The sequence below is a fragment of the Rhodofomes roseus genome, assembly GCF_022264815.1.
Source record: "Rhodofomes roseus strain CIRM-BRFM 1785 chromosome Unknown C8Q71scaffold_14, whole genome shotgun sequence".
Classification (NCBI taxonomy): Eukaryota; Fungi; Basidiomycota; class Agaricomycetes; order Polyporales; family Fomitopsidaceae; genus Rhodofomes; species Rhodofomes roseus.
Window position 1 is genome coordinate 257504 of NW_025952970.1, and position 14882 is coordinate 272385.

Consider the following 14882-nt stretch of genomic DNA (forward strand, 5'->3'; position numbering starts at 1 on the left):
TGACCGCGTGCACCATTGGATGGTCGGGTTGAGCGAGCCCGGAGGACCGGGATGGCGCGGTCATGGTCGAGTTGACGAGGATCGGACGACTTGAACTTTGAAGTTGCACTTGCGCTCACCTGTCAGCTACCCATGGATACTTCTCCCAAAGCTAGCTCTATGTTAGCCACTGGTGTGCTCTGGCAAGTGACCTTGATGATAAGTAGGCTAGGACACGCGAACTTGAGCCATACATATACATATCCTGGAACAACCTAACTGTAGTCATCGAGCAGTCGCTGTTCATCCTCCGGCTGCTGTGCAGCCTTCGCTGCCTTCACTGCCTTCACTGCCTTCACTGCCGCCTCCTTCGCTGCCTTCGCTGCCTTCGTCGCCGCCTCCTTCTGTTCCTTCTGTTGTTGCTCCTTTTGTTCCTTCTTCTTCTTCTCCTCCTCTTGTTTCTTCTTGTCCTGTTCATCCGGCCACCCTGGCGTATACATGAGCTTCTTGGAGGGTGAGCGTACAGCCAGTGGTCCGTTGGCGTATGCGCGAACGATCATTGGAACGTCCTCAACAGTAAAATCGCCGCGCGCCAGCAGACTGACTATGGCATCACGCGCCCACGCATCCGCCGCAGCGTCGCGTGTCCACAGCTCAGCATCATCCTCACTGGGATCATATGCACCCGGGCAAGGAGGAGTCATCAGTCTTTGCTTTGTCGCGACAACGATAGTAAGAAGACATACGCAGAGGCAGGGAGAGGGCGGGCGACGGCTGACAGCCAGAAATGCGAACGGCAGTGCAGCAGAGAAATGCATGTGAGCGGTTTCAACGGTGAGAGGGGTGGGTTTGGTGAATGAGCGAGTGAGATTGAGTCGTAGACAGCCGTGATAGTCGTGAATGCGTCGAGAATCCGGTGAGGCTACCGCGGCATGGGACAGCCGGGGGGAGGGGGGATGTGAGCTTTGCGAGTGGTGGGTTTACATGTAGGAGCACTCACCAACCAGTGCGCTCGCCGTCTTTAGAGAGTGGGGCTGGAGAATACAACGAGTACGAAGTCGCTGTCATATAATAATACATGTACCGCCAATAGATCTCAGACAAGGTCAGACATCAACAACACTATACCACATAGTAGATTACAGGTGTGAGATCATGGTGAGTCAAACACCGGATAGCTTCTGAAGACAATCGACACCTGAAACTCACACATTGATTCGACTCACAAAGCGGATGACACGTATCACCGTGCACACTGGAGTAATCCTTGAGCTAGCTTGTATTGCTGGACATCCAACTGACACAACAAGCGTGCTCGTTACGCGGGCGACTGTTCTCTTCCGCTGTTCACGGCCGACACAGGATGAGACACTTTCCGCGTGCTCCCAAGAGCATGCTTGACGCCCTTGACGACGCGCTCCACCGGATTCTCGTCTCTAGCCACGAGCCGAGACCGTAGCTTTCTTGAACTGAGCGACGCGCAGATCTCCTGGAACCGCGAGAGCGCCTCGTCGATGGTCGGTCGTTCCTTGGGCTCGTCCCGGACCATGTCGTCGACCAGAGACTGCATGAACTCCACGCCATGATACATCTACGCATCACCGCCGTGAGCTCGGCGTGCCATCCGCATAGATCCACACCGCGCACCTGCAAGAAGTCCTCGCGGAAGAGGTTTCCGAGGTAATAGACGTCCGTCGGGAACGGGTCGCACGGTGCACCCGCTGCCCTGCGGAACTCCGGCACGGACTTGTCCCCGCCGAGTATCGGGGGCTCGCGCGGCGCGCCGCCGGCGGGGTCGTACCTGCGCGATAGTCCGAAGTCGATGAAAAAGTACCGGGTCGGGTGAGTCGTACGCATGTGGTGCTTCACGGGTCGCGAGAGGTCCCGGGTCCAGTCGATGACGCGAGGGTGATACGGCTCCGGATAGAGCGGTTTGGGATCCAACATGATGTTTTGATTCATGCAATCCCTGGGGGCGGTCAGAGGTGGACCGGAACACACACACACACGTATTGACCCTACCTATGCGCGACATGGTGATGATGCATGAGTTGTAGGCCCTGTGAAAGTCTCCTCGTCAGTACCGCCGCTACAGGCTGATGTAGGTCCTGGAGCCACCTCGAGCACTTGAGTGAAGAAGTCGACCGCTTCTCCGACCGTTTCGAAGGGTGGACTGTCATATCGACGTAACAGGGGCAGAACCAAGACCACCATGTCATCTTCGTTCGGTACGTCTAGAACATCATAGAGGCGCACACAGTGATTGCGAGAGTCCGAGGCCAGCGGCTCAGAACATAGGAAGCGTGTGATTTCAACCTCGTACGGGTGTTGACTGGTGAGGATCCTCTTCAACACCACGGGTTCGCCGTCGGACAGCCGTGTCGCGTCGAGTATATGGGGAACCTTGGGAGGTCGGGCGTTGGGTCGTCTCCGAGAACGGGTCGCCAGTCGAAGAAGGCGACAAAGGGCCACGCACCATGATCGGCTGTCCGTCCTCGCATTTCCAGTACGGCTTGTGCGACGTCTTCCACGACGGCAGCCAGTCCGGTTTGTAGCGGGCACGAAGTACATAGCCTTGGTCCTCGAGCCATTTCTGCCGGTCGCGCCACCAGAACTCCTCGGGCTTCAGCTCACCTTTCGAGGGGCGGCTAGGTTCCGGGAGCGTAGGGACAACTTCAGTGCCGTTGGTATGCGCCATCGACTTGGATTCAGACGTTCAAAGGTTCGAGTGCGATGTGAGATGGTAGTTGGATGTTGGTGTGTAGCAGAGACATGGTGTGGTGAGCATTCCAGGGACGTCACATGCGGCTTGCCAAGTACAACGGGCGCTTCCACATTCCTACATGGGCGCTCCGCTCTGATCAATTCAACGCCGGGATCTGCCAGCGCGAACCGGGACGGGCGGATGTGCTCATCCATTTCGTCCAAGCTGCGATTTCTGGCTAGCAGGAGCGCGCTACGGACTCCTGTGGTCCTGCAGCACGACCGAGTCCCTGATCCTCGCAACAAATGGCACCAAAGCTATCTGCACAAGCGCGACGCCTCAGGACGATCATAGTCACCGTGCCCATCATGGCAGCCACGTCTTGTAAGTACACAGCTCGTCCATAGAGCACATCCACAGATCCGCGAACGACTAGGGATCTAGAATACAGTCGTGCCTCTGTGCCGGCCCGTCGCTGATGTTCTACATACAGTCGTCCTTTACAAACGCCTCGTCCTCGGCGAGCCGCAACGCACGCTCCCACGAACGGAGACAGTCTATTCGCCAAGGGGCGATGGCGACGTTGAAGACAGGCGCATCGTCCCTCTCAGGAAAATAACGGTCAACTTGAGTTTAGGCGCGGGCAGCACAGACGGCGGGGATGAGGAAGCACTAATAAAAGTTGGCTCAGACGGGAGTAGCGACGGACCGACCGCGGAGCACTGACAGGCATGTTGGCATTGGAAGGAGAGCAACGTCCTACCTCGCCGCCTCGCGCTTCTAGACGATCATCTCAAAGGAAGGGCGCGCTGTCGCTAGGAGTACGGGGAGCGGGGAGCCTAAGGCGGGAAGGACCGGTTTACAAGGATCTCGCGCCAGCTCTGAAGCATGCGAAGGGAGGAGGTGGCGGGCCGGGGGCAGCGTAGACCAAGAGGATGAAGCGCTTCTAAGTTATATGACCACCATGTACCGTACGCGTAGTCGTGCCCACAATCCGTGCGCGTATCTACGCACCCCCTCTCCGCTCTCCGCTCTACCTTCACCTCTCCACGTTGTCTGTCCCGCCCGTTTACTTCGGCTGCTGCGCCTGCGCCGCGAGCGCCGCAAGCTCCTGCGCGCTGACGACGCGCGTGCCCGGTATCCGCGCGGGGTTGAACGACCGGTCGCAGTCCGCGTAGGCGGCCCCTGCGCCAAAGCCGGTCGACAGTGCGATGGGCCACCCTCGTCCTAGCGGCGCGGAGGGGTAGGCGTGTGAGCGTCGTGCGCGGGTGGAGGAGAGAAGGGGAGGGGAGGAGCTTACGGCGGAAGAGGATGACGGAGGCGATCACGCCGACACTGAAGCCTACGCCTCTGGAAGGGTGAATGGGAGCGCGGGTTTGAGACGGGAGGGTGCGGTCGGAGAAGGAATGGGTGCGTGAGCATTCACAAGGAAAACGAGCAGAAGAGAGCAAGATGAGAGGGGTGTGTATCGTGTGAGGGTGAGTTGGACGTACGACTTCACGAGAAGGTCCGCCACTGCCAGTCGAGTATGTTTGCGCCAAGAGTTGCAGAGGTGCACGCACAGAACGAGAGTGTCGGGAACGGCGGTGGGCAGCGGTCATGAATTCATGCATGTTCCGTCAGTCGCCCGGCAGCAACACGAGCACGACGACACCTACAGCAGCGGTCATACTGCGCCAACCACGGCAAAAACAACAGTTAGCAATTCCGCCTTCGCCTTCGCTCTAGAACACGCCCCACACGCACCTTCTGCGCGACGATGTTCTCGCTCGACGTCGGCTTCGCGGTCGATTCGCTCGACATCTTTCCAATTCAGAATTTGCTGTCTAATAGGAGAGGCTGTGGTTGTGCGCAGGCGATACGGTCCCCTAGGGTGTCAGGAGCGGTGTGTATGATACAGTGAGACGGTACTGTAGGTAGGACTGGAGTTTGCGGGCGAGGGCGAGGGCGCGGAGGCGGAGGCGGGTGGGCATGGCGTGTGACGTCGCGCGTAGCGTGTCCCGGGTCCTGCCGCGGCCGGCTTCTGGACTCTAGACACCGATGGCGCGCTGCAGTACGCCGACGGTGGCCAGTGTAGTACGCACCACTGGCAGTCAATCAACGCGGACAGCGAACACACCAACTCGAGAGGGTGCAAAGGTGGTGATATCAGACAATGTTCTGTTCTTCACAATGATAGCGTGTGGCCAAACATAACATATTTCGCAGCAGGAACCACATAAGTAGATCATTGTACTCAGCCTGAGCTTTCCAACCTAGTTCAAGTTCGAATTCGCCGCCGAGCGGATGAGTTATTCAGTACCTCAGCCATTCCCATCTGTTCCTACTCGCGAACCTAGCGCACGAAGAAGCGCCTCGAGGGCGCAATTGCGTTGGCCAGAGGTGGCATACGTGACGGTGCTGGCCTCAGGTATACTTCAGATCTTCAGCTTCAGAGCTCAACGGGGCGCTCATAGTGGTACTTGTTGGACCACCCGACGGCCCTGGCGGGGAGACGACCGCCCTCCTCCCCTCAGAAAGGTCGTCCTAGTGGGCTGCCTACGGGAGACTATGGCGGGGACGAGTCTGTTTACCAAATTGAGATCCATCGAAATTCATGCTCCTCCCCGCGGGCCTCCGGACGTCTCGAGCTCGCCTACTATCACCATGAAGGCAGCCCATAGAAGAATTTCCACCCGCACGAGGAGGACAGCCGGTTGATTTCCGCATCATACAACAACACTCATGTCAGCCTCATGGTGATGCAAGACACGCGAAGAACGTTCAGATTGCTGGATTTGCGGGCATAATACTGTATGGTCTCGCCATGTTCCATTCGTGGAGCAGCATGTTCGGACACTGTGCTTATGTAGGAACGAGACCGTATGCTTTGGACATGCTTAAGTATGTCACCAACCTTGTACACACGATGTTCGCACAAAATGTTGCGGAAATGAACAGGAAATGAACGGGCTTCCTCGTCACGGTTCTGTATCAGGACATCCCAAGGCCAGTGTTTGTTATTTCCTTGTGGCTGTACATGCTACCGTATGATGATGATGATGAATTCTGCATTTATTAACCGCCACAAGCGAACAAACGTGCTAAGACGTATGTACATGCTACCGTAGCCCACGCGCATAGTACATACCAGTGCCACAACCCACGCGCATGTCGCATGTCCGGTGTCCAAACATATGGTCAGTATGGTGGCCCGTTTGGGTCAGTGAACACCGTGAGAAAATGTATCATGATTCTTACAATGGATGCCTTCCCGCAGAGGTTTACAGCGCGTTCTATCCTAAATTCGCACTGTAAATCTCTGCGGCAAGTCAGCATCTCGTGTGTACCGTTGCTTCGGATCAGTACACCTCTCTTCTAAACAGCTCATTTAGAAGGGGGGTAGGACCCCCCCTTCTAGGTACAAAACACGTCCGTAAAGTTGAGTTTGAGCCTCCGACGAGATTTGGATCTTACCGCCCCGATGCCGCCTGTGCGCGATGCCACCTACCTCGTAGCATATTCGCTCGACGAAGCCGTCTCGCAGCGGTCTAGCTCGACAATGACAGCAGACAAGCCTCGCCCATGGAACATGCGAGTCAGTGAGATATATATGCTTGAAAATATACAGACACATTCGCACAGCCAGCTGGTGTCTTACGCGACGGTAACGTTGTGCCACAACGGCAGCGCGGCATCATTTGAACTCCGCAAGGTAGCATCCATGGACTTTGAGTGGAGCTACGGAGGCGCACTGCAGATAAACATTCCTTAACCATAAGATTCAAGGCCCGCGCATGCATTTAGAATCACTGGAAAGCCTGCGGGAAGGCATCCAATGTCCTTCCATTGTTCCAACGTTTGCGCTGTCGACTTGCTGTCGACCAATTCGAATTCGCCTTGGCCTGGTGACTGCTCCGCCGACCGGTGACCCAGAGTATATATACAACGGGGTGACTTCAGATGTAACTAGCGCTTCGTTTCTCATTCACCGATCGTCAAGCTTGAACATGGACGCAAGCCACTCGACCCGAAAGAGACCGCGGCAAACCGACTCAGAAGACGACACGACGTCCGAGTGTCGCGATGAGGGCACATATGTAGAGCACCCTTCGCTCTACTACGACGACGGCAACGTCATTCTCAGTTCCGAGAACACGCTGTTTCGTGCGCACCGCTCGATCTTGTGCAAGGCTTCGCCCGTACTCCGCGATATGCTCGAGCAGAAGGCGCATGAAGACCGCAAGCCGGACGTGCTACGTGGGTGTCTCCACATCGCACTAGATGTCGAGACACAGGTCGCAGAGACGCTGATGAGAATTGTATACAATGACCTGTAAGTGCTGTACTATCATGCTATACGCTGAGAGGCTGACGGGAATGGTGGACACACGACCTTGCAGTCGCCTAGACACTCTGACGTTCGTCACTAGCCAGCTGTCGTTGGTGACGAGCATCTTCCGGGCGGCCGGGAAGTTTCGCATCGAGCGCACCCTCGTCGAAGTCTACGCTCGAATCAAATACAAGTGGCCATCCGACTTGGAGAAACATGACAGAAGAATAGCACTCGAGGAGAGGATGAACCTCAGAGGACCGATCGGAGTAACGTTGCTTGGGGAGGACGGCACGGTGGTGAATACAGTGAGACCCACTGCTCCTTCGACGCGGCGTGTCGCATTCATTCACCCGGTTCACATCCTCGCGCTGGTCAGATCAGCTGGTTGTCGCGACCCAGAGATCCTGACCCCGCTCCTCTACGCCTGGACGTGCGCGCCGACCAATCTCGCCGGGTATGATCGTGTTCTCCACGCGCTCCCGCAGATGGACCTCGTGCGATATATCCGAGGGCTAGAGTATCTACGCTGCTTCCACGCGCAGTGCATGGCGGTCTCCCCCACTGCGAATAATCTAGCACTCCCTGGCGATCATGAATATCAATGTTGGCCGGGCATTAGGGTCTTCTGGGCCGACTTGGGCGGAGCGTGGATGGATACTAATGTGGTATTCGCGGCAGCGCGAGAACCGATCGAGGCATGGGGTTTGATAATTGACAGACTGACAATTCATCCCATGCATTGTACCAGATACAACATTTGTTCCGGATGCTCTGACAAGTTGATTACGATGATGAAAACCATCAGGCAGGGATTGTGGTCGAATCTTACTTTGTGGTTTGCTGTGTCTTTGTTTTAGAATTTTACTCCTGCTTTGCTGACTGCTAGTACAAAAGTTTAGGACTTGGAGACGTCACGATACTATACTCACCGTATGCGCAATAGTAATAGGGCTCGATAGTACAATCCGCGGGCTGTTATAGCTCAGTACTTGATGATGTTGCAGTATACACTGTATCACTACGAAAGTATTCCGCGTCGCTGTCGGGGGAGAACAGCACGCTGCAGTTTGCGCTCGCGGGAAGTTTGATAGTCTGCGTCAACGGAAAAAACTTAGCTCAAGCTCCCGGGACCCGCCCGGCGCGTGGTGTACCACGTCACATGACCGTGACCAGCTGGTTCAGCCTACTCACTGCACACTGTCTTCTGCGCCGTACTCAAGATATACACAGCAGCTCTCCGTGAGTGTGGTAGGTTATGCCCTGATTTTTGACTGTTGAGCACTCATAAGGATACATTGTTTTTGAATCTGAAGTTATTGCCGCGTCCCTGGCACTGGTAGCATTCCGCCGGGTGTATCTATCATCTCCACATGTCGGACGCAGCCCAGCCACCCCGCAAAAGGTCGCGGCAACCTCACTTAGAAGACGACGCGGAACTCGGGAGATACGATGACAGCGCGTTCGTAGAGCATCCCTCGCTTTACTACGACGATGGCAACGTCAATCTCAGCTGCGAGAACACACTTTTCCGCGTCCACCGCTCGATCGTGTCAAAGCATTCCCCTGTGCTCTGTGATATTCTCACTTCAAACGAGCATGAAGACCGTAAGCCGGATATTCTACGAGGGTGTCTCGACGTTCCGCTGGACGAGACGAAGGAGGATGCAGAAGTGCTACTGAAGATTGTGTACAACGACTTGTGAGTATCATATAGCTCTTTGAAGGTGTCAGGCTAAGTATTCATGACACCGCAGTCGCGTGGAGTCCCTGAAATTTGCTGCCAGCGAGCTCTCCCTGCTAAGCAGCGCCTTCCGTATGGCGACAAAATATCGTATCGAGCCTACTCTCACGGAGATCTACACTCGCATCCAAGACAGGTGGCCGTCTGTTCTGGATCAGCATTACAAGCGTTCAACCATCGAAAAAACCCTGGGGGTTAGACGACCACTTATTTTCGTACGACGTCCGCCTGGTGATAGCTTGAGAGCTGCGACATCAACCGTAGCGAAGGGCCGCAACGACGTGCCTCAAGCCACGACGTCCATGCACCCGGCCCACATCATCGCACTCCTCAGAGAAGCCGGATGCAACGATTCGAGTCTTCTGACACCATTGTTCTACGCTTCGACGTGTATGTCAACGAGGGTCGGCGAACATGGCCGTGCTCTCGAGGTGCTTCCGCCGACGGACTTCGCACGCTATGTCCGCGGACAGGAAAGGATACGCAGTTATCATACACGCGTGGCGGTCCTTGTCCCTGTTGCAGACACTCTCGGACTCCCTGACGGCCATGTCAACCAGTGCTTTCCGGCAATCAAGTCATTCTGGGCGACTCTGGCTGATGTGGGCGTATATTCAAATACAGGAGAGATATTCGCAACGGAGAGAGACCCCGTTGAGGCATGGGCTGCAGTGCGTCTGAGGCTGGTGGCCGCGCCAAGGCCTCAAATTTGCGGCGAATGTAATCAGAGACTCATATCTAGGGCTGATAGCATCGGGCAAGTACTGTGGTCGAACCTGCCAGCCTTTTTTGAGCTGGGGTGATGTAGCAGAAAACTCGGTCATATCATTTAACAAAGCCCGACAAGATGACTGTGCGTATGCAGTTTGCCAGTATTCAAGCTTGTACCCTACCACGGTATTACAATGCAATGCACTGATCTTTTGCGTCTACTATCATCATGATTATGAGGTCTCTGTCACGATTATATATCCTCGGCAAGCGTAATTAACGTTCACGCAATGCTGGGTGGAGCTAAGGCCACACTCGCAGCTTGTGTCAGTCTCCTGCCCATCCGCCTGGCCCCTTAGGCCTTAAGGGTGAGTGTATAAGTAGCACTGGCAGCAGGTGATCTCCAATCTCAACGCGAGGCCACAACGGCGTCACGTGACCAACGCGTCGAGGTACTTCTCCGTTGTCCGACGCGTCGAAACTCCGACGCTCGCCCACCTTGTATTCGTCTTCCCCGTCGACGAGGCGCTCGACATCGACTGCAATGGCACGTACAGCGACGACAGCGACGACAATCACAGCTTCAAGAAAGCGCAAGTCCACTGGAGACATTCCGAAAGATGGTGCGTCGGCCAAGGACGCCAAACGGCCACGCACGACCCTCGACAGGTTCTTCTCCCCACAGGTTGTCCCCCCTCTCCCAATTGACTCTATATCTACTTCTGACTTCATATTATATACGATACAGGTTCCCGTATCGAGCAGCACAAAGGGGGACTCTAATACTGGCACTACCAGTAGCCGGGACACTGTGGCGTTAAACGACGAACAAAGAAAGATCCTCCAAATGGTAGTCGACGAGGGGAAGAATGTCTTCTTTACGGGTGCAGCTGGTGAGTATATATCAACACATTTGTAGACGTGGCGTTTTGAACCACTCGCTCAGGCACTGGAAAGAGTCTGCTGCTGAGGGCCATTATATCGGCCTTGCGTCGGAAGCACGCCAAGAAAGCAGAGGTTGTCTCTGTTGTTGCGAGCACAGGCATGGCCGCCTCAAATATCGGAGGTATGTACGGCTCCGGGAAGATCAGAACCCCGCTATGTTGAGTGGCGGCATGCACGGGGCGCTGATCATCGCGCATACAGGAATGACAATTCACTCATGGGGAGCAGTCACGCCTGGAATGACGAATATTGAGAGGCAAATCAGTTGCATCAAGACATGCAAACCGGCGTTCCAGCGATGGAAGGCGACCAAGGTGCTCGTCATCGATGAGAGTGAGTCCGAGCTCATACCATTACCGCCTTCGTGTCGCTGATTGCCCTTAGTCTCCATGGTTGATGGCGAGCTATTTGAGCTGCTTGCGTCTCTAGGCGACAGGCTACGGAGGAAGACAGACAAGCCGTTCGGAGGTCTCCAGGTTCGTCTACGCGATCCTCTGTTGTGGCTATCTTGACGCCCCGTACTGTAGCTCGTCATCACTGGCGACTTCTTCCAACTACCGCCTGTAACGAAGTCTAACAAGGAGCCATTCTTCGCTTTTGAGTGCGCGGCGTGGCAACGCTGCGTCGATCATACTGTCACCCTGACTCAAGTCTACCGACAGAAAGATACCCGTCCGTCATCACGCCAGTGCAGTTACTCGCGGTTTTTGACACTGATCTTACCAGATTTTGTTGAGCTACTAAACGAGCTCCGGAGAGGAACGATTACAAGCTCGGCGCAGCGCACATTCACCTCGCTCTCTCGGCCGCTCACACCATTGCCGAGCGGGCTCTTGCCGACAGAGCTATACCCGTTACGATTGCAAGTGGAGAACTCCAATAACGGTAGGCTAGCAAAACTGCCTGGCCCTATACGGGAGTACGCTGCTCGCGATTCCGGTAGCCACCCGAAGATCCTGGAGCAGATGGTCGCGCCAGCACGGCTAGTGCTCAAGCCTGATGCACAGGTTATGCTCGTCAAGAATGTGGACGAGCGGCTCGTGAATGGGTGCGTCGGGCGCGTGCTTGGGTTCTTCGGCGTTGGCGTGTGTAGCGCGTCTGTGACCGCGCCGGAAAGCCAGGGCAGCTCGAGCTCCATGAAGCCGAAGTCGGCGTCCCAGGAGTCGAGCAGTAAGAACGGAGGCGGGCTCGTGCGCAATGTGCAGGTCGGCACAGACGGACGGACGCCAGTCGCTCTGGGACCGCCAGGAAAGGAGAACATGGATATGGAGAAGAAAGACGCGAAGCCGCAAAGCGTCGTGAAGGACGAGGAGCTGTTCCCCCTCGTAGAGTTCCGGACGGCTCATGGTACGGAGATCGTCTTGTTGGGCCGCGAGGAGTTCCGCGTAGAGGACAATGAGGGGAAACTGCTTGCGCGGCGCGTACAGGTACGTAACGCTCAACCCCATGGCCCTCTCGAGCGGTGGTCGGGTGCTAAAAGGAGTGCAGGTTCCACTCGTCCTTGCATGGGCCATGTCAATCCATAAGAGCCAGGGACAGACCATCGAGCGCGTCAAGATTGACCTTGCCCGGGTCTTCGAGAAAGGTACAGAGACATACTCTGGGTCGGGTCGGGAGACTAACTTCGCTCATAGGCCAGAGCTACGTCGCCTTGTCCCGTGCAGCCACATTGGATGGCTTGCAGGTACTCGGTTTCGATGCTAGAAAGGTATGTACGCCATGCCGTCCACTACATCGTTGTCTGACGAGGACCTCAGGTAAAGGCGCATCCGAAGGTCGTAGAGTGGAGTGCCAAGTTAGAACAGTTAAGCTCGGGCGCAGAGCAATAAGTGCTGCACGATCAGGTGGTATCCCAGGAGCGGGAGTGGGGTCTTGTTCATTTATTGGTAAATTACCGAGGCAGAGACATGCCCAGCTCATGGACATCATACTGCACTATACGTTACTTCTTCAGGCGTACTCATACATGCATACTAACATACCGAACACGATTCAATCACCTTACAGACCAATTGCCTTAGTCCTGAGTGCATCGTCGCCTCAACTCTCCATCCGCACCTCCACCACCGTACTGGGGGATCGTACAGAGTATTAGCCTCGGAGTATTTCCTCGCGGAAACAATCCATGAGAACTTACCGTAATATACCGCGCAATTTCAACTGCGATAACCGGCTAGTGAACAGTGCGTCCCAAAGCCCCCAGTCCAGCATGACCCCATTACGGTCGCACAGTAGCCCAATCTGCAATGTCGAGAGGGCAGAAAAGTGGGAGCCACACAGCAGATTGTCGACCTCTATGCAGATCGGTACGCTGAGGAATGTCGATATCATGTCGAGTAGGCTGGCATCAGCTATCGGAGTTCAATGCTCTCCGACTTGACGCACGTTGAACCAGAGTTGGATCAAGGTGAGCTTTTTGCTCGCGACTCTCGATAGAAGATCCGGTAGCCAGGTGCACGCAGGTGTTGTCCCATCGAGCGGTGTGGTCTGACGTATATGTAGTCCTAGACGAAGGATTTTGAGGTTCGTATTGTGACTCAGCTGGTCGACGTTGGCCGCTAACCATCGACAGAGTAAGTGCCATGCTGGCCAGAAATGCGCGGCTTCCCTTACCGATATGATCAAATGCGGCCGCCGTTTCCACGGCGTGAAGGCCATCCAACCAAAACGAAATATTTTCCAGGCTATCACCACTGGCTTCGAGCATCTCTTTGACACGGCGGTCCTTCAGATCCGTGACGGCCACAGGTTGGTACCATCCGATCGTAATCTTGGGCACACTACGTAGGATCTCTGCGGGATCGATCAGGAAATCCACGATCTCAGGAATTGTTGGGCCGTCCAAGCATAGCATTCTGAGCTTGCTATGCTGGGGGTGGAACGCGAGGCGGTTATACGCCGGGGATTTGAACGTCACATCCTCCGCAAAAAGCGTATCCAGATTTGGGATTGCGGCGATGAGTCGGCCAAAAGCCAATACGTTCGGGAACGTGATGCGTGTGAGGTTCAACGCGGTGACGGACACGAATATGGAGAGATGAATGAGAGCCTTGGGGATCATTGTGTTGGCCTTCCAGTCTGCATACCAGATGTCGAGCGCGTCCACCTTGGGAAGCTTTTTTGCCATCGCCGTTGATAAAGGTAGCAAGGTGAGGCACGGGGCCACGAACGTCTTTCGAATGGGAGCCGTCGGAGCCCCAGACCATGACGGACCTGACCCTGGCACGCAAGATGGGATGCGCGTTCCAGATCTCAATCACGCTACATGTCTTGGAGCGACTGGTCAGTCGCGGTGACCCTACGAGGTGGAGGAGACTTCGTGGGTACCAGGTCGTGCAAACTTGCGCGCATGCTCGGAGGGTTTTTGAGTCTCCCCAGAGACGGTCGATGATCCTCTCCCACACTTCGACGGGGAGTCCGCTGAGCATGATTGTTGACTAGCTTGTCTGTATTTGTCAGCGCTGAGCAGGAAACCAGAGCACGAGGAGAATATTCACCAGAGAACATCGCTGAGTCGTGGAGGCAGGCGAGAGTATGGGCATTTCACCATGCTGCGGTCATTTTGACGGAAATGTGTATTCACGTTTGCCGCTCTGCTGACGAGGTAGCACAAGGTACAAAAAATCCCACACCGCTGCAGTTGATTTGAGTGGCGGCGTTTGCTGCCAACCACTGTCAGTATGACATAAGTGATGTACTTCTTGGCCGCACAACTCCCAGCCTACCAAGGAGTAGTGCGACCTCATACGACGGGCGCAATGGCCCGGATCGCGATTACACTGCATCACGTTGGTCAATTACCCGCTAATTGGTATAAGGACTTCCTCACCTACGCAGACCACTATTTGGGCCGCATGAACGACTGGTGCTAATGCAGATCTACGTGACTGCCAGGTCCGAATACTGAGGAGGGCCATATTTATCATGCTATGAAATACGTAAAAAATCTCGAAAACGCACCTGAGCAATCCCGAGATATTCGCTGCTGAATATATCGACACTGAGGCTCACCTCGCGGACGCAGGTCACTTGCTGTTCAATTTCGAATCAACTTGACCACACTGGGATGATCCGTTGGGAATTTAAATCCACCTATGCCGCGGGCTGTGTGATCGCCGCACCTGTTAGCAGTGAGCACAATCAACACGTTCATGGGGCCATCACGGTAACCTCCGACACTCACTGAGGGTTGTGTCAACGTGGGCATGGGCTGTCTGGGCTAGTGTGCGGTTCCAACATCACCTTGGCATGGGGAACTTACGTCGACAGCAGACTTGGGATTCGAGCTCCAATCATACGGTGGACATTGTGGCAAGGATGAGACCCCGCATAACTTGCCCGAGCGTGGTACCGGGGGCCTGCTCCGAGTCATTGTTGGGATTGTAGTCCGTCTAGCTGCCGGAGACCATGGAATCAATGAGACCAGTGGAGCAGTCAGCAGCAGAGGCCCTGATCCACGTCAAACTCAGTGAGATGTCGTCAGTCTT

The 14882-nt window shown here is 55.3% G+C and overlaps 8 protein-coding genes across 8 annotated transcripts; 4 read left to right on the top strand and 4 right to left on the bottom strand.

The window, feature by feature from the left end:
• Window positions 1-118: 118 nt before the first annotated feature.
• Window positions 119-1101, bottom strand: C8Q71DRAFT_126063 (uncharacterized protein). Its single transcript, XM_047916431.1, has 2 exons — window positions 980-1101; window positions 119-901 (listed from the first exon to the last, which is right to left on the bottom strand). Exon 2 carries the CDS (start codon window positions 795-797, stop codon window positions 255-257), a length of 543 nt encoding a protein of 180 aa, XP_047777297.1. The 5' UTR covers window positions 798-901; window positions 980-1101; the 3' UTR covers window positions 119-254.
• C8Q71DRAFT_766503 (uncharacterized protein) lies at window positions 1045-2834 on the bottom strand. The gene is made up of 6 exons (XM_047924196.1): window positions 2456-2834; window positions 2098-2382; window positions 2002-2039; window positions 1627-1948; window positions 1189-1570; window positions 1045-1101 (listed from the first exon to the last, which is right to left on the bottom strand). The coding sequence occupies exons 1-5, from the start codon at window positions 2675-2677 to the stop codon at window positions 1298-1300; spliced, it is 1140 nt and encodes a 379-aa protein (XP_047777298.1). The 5' UTR covers window positions 2678-2834; the 3' UTR covers window positions 1045-1101; window positions 1189-1297.
• Window positions 2835-2843: 9 nt separating this feature from the next.
• C8Q71DRAFT_126107 (uncharacterized protein) lies at window positions 2844-3466 on the top strand. Its single transcript, XM_047916432.1, has 2 exons — window positions 2844-3067; window positions 3177-3466. Exons 1-2 carry the CDS (start codon window positions 2989-2991, stop codon window positions 3407-3409), a joined length of 312 nt encoding a protein of 103 aa, XP_047777299.1. The 5' UTR covers window positions 2844-2988; the 3' UTR covers window positions 3410-3466.
• A 286-nt stretch (window positions 3467-3752) lies between these two features.
• C8Q71DRAFT_859176 (DUF543-domain-containing protein) lies at window positions 3753-4486 on the bottom strand (the record flags this gene model as incomplete). Its single annotated transcript, XM_047927596.1, has 4 exons — window positions 3753-3910; window positions 3984-4025; window positions 4342-4354; window positions 4430-4486. The coding sequence occupies 4 exons, from the start codon at window positions 4484-4486 to the stop codon at window positions 3753-3755; spliced, it is 270 nt and encodes an 89-aa protein (XP_047777300.1).
• A 2023-nt stretch (window positions 4487-6509) lies between these two features.
• On the top strand, window positions 6510-8095 carry C8Q71DRAFT_766522 (uncharacterized protein). Its single transcript, XM_047924197.1, has 2 exons — window positions 6510-6998; window positions 7066-8095. The coding sequence occupies exons 1-2, from the start codon at window positions 6673-6675 to the stop codon at window positions 7853-7855; spliced, it is 1116 nt and encodes a 371-aa protein (XP_047777301.1). The 5' UTR covers window positions 6510-6672; the 3' UTR covers window positions 7856-8095.
• Window positions 8096-8213: 118 nt separating this feature from the next.
• On the top strand, window positions 8214-9823 carry C8Q71DRAFT_812365 (uncharacterized protein). Its single transcript, XM_047926069.1, has 3 exons — window positions 8214-8246; window positions 8312-8697; window positions 8753-9823. Exons 2-3 carry the CDS (start codon window positions 8369-8371, stop codon window positions 9540-9542), a joined length of 1119 nt encoding a protein of 372 aa, XP_047777302.1. The 5' UTR covers window positions 8214-8246; window positions 8312-8368; the 3' UTR covers window positions 9543-9823.
• A 119-nt stretch (window positions 9824-9942) lies between these two features.
• Window positions 9943-10943, top strand: C8Q71DRAFT_766525 (PIF1-like helicase-domain-containing protein). The gene is made up of 5 exons (XM_047924198.1): window positions 9943-10135; window positions 10199-10343; window positions 10397-10516; window positions 10597-10728; window positions 10780-10943. The coding sequence occupies exons 1-5, from the start codon at window positions 9995-9997 to the stop codon at window positions 10905-10907; spliced, it is 666 nt and encodes a 221-aa protein (XP_047777303.1). The 5' UTR covers window positions 9943-9994; the 3' UTR covers window positions 10908-10943.
• Window positions 10944-12461: 1518 nt separating this feature from the next.
• On the bottom strand, window positions 12462-13810 carry C8Q71DRAFT_126263 (uncharacterized protein). The gene is made up of 5 exons (XM_047916433.1): window positions 13723-13810; window positions 13009-13664; window positions 12781-12953; window positions 12533-12706; window positions 12462-12466 (listed from the first exon to the last, which is right to left on the bottom strand). The coding sequence occupies exons 2-4, from the start codon at window positions 13520-13522 to the stop codon at window positions 12614-12616; spliced, it is 780 nt and encodes a 259-aa protein (XP_047777304.1). The 5' UTR covers window positions 13523-13664; window positions 13723-13810; the 3' UTR covers window positions 12462-12466; window positions 12533-12613.
• Between the last annotated feature and the right edge of the window lie 1072 nt (window positions 13811-14882).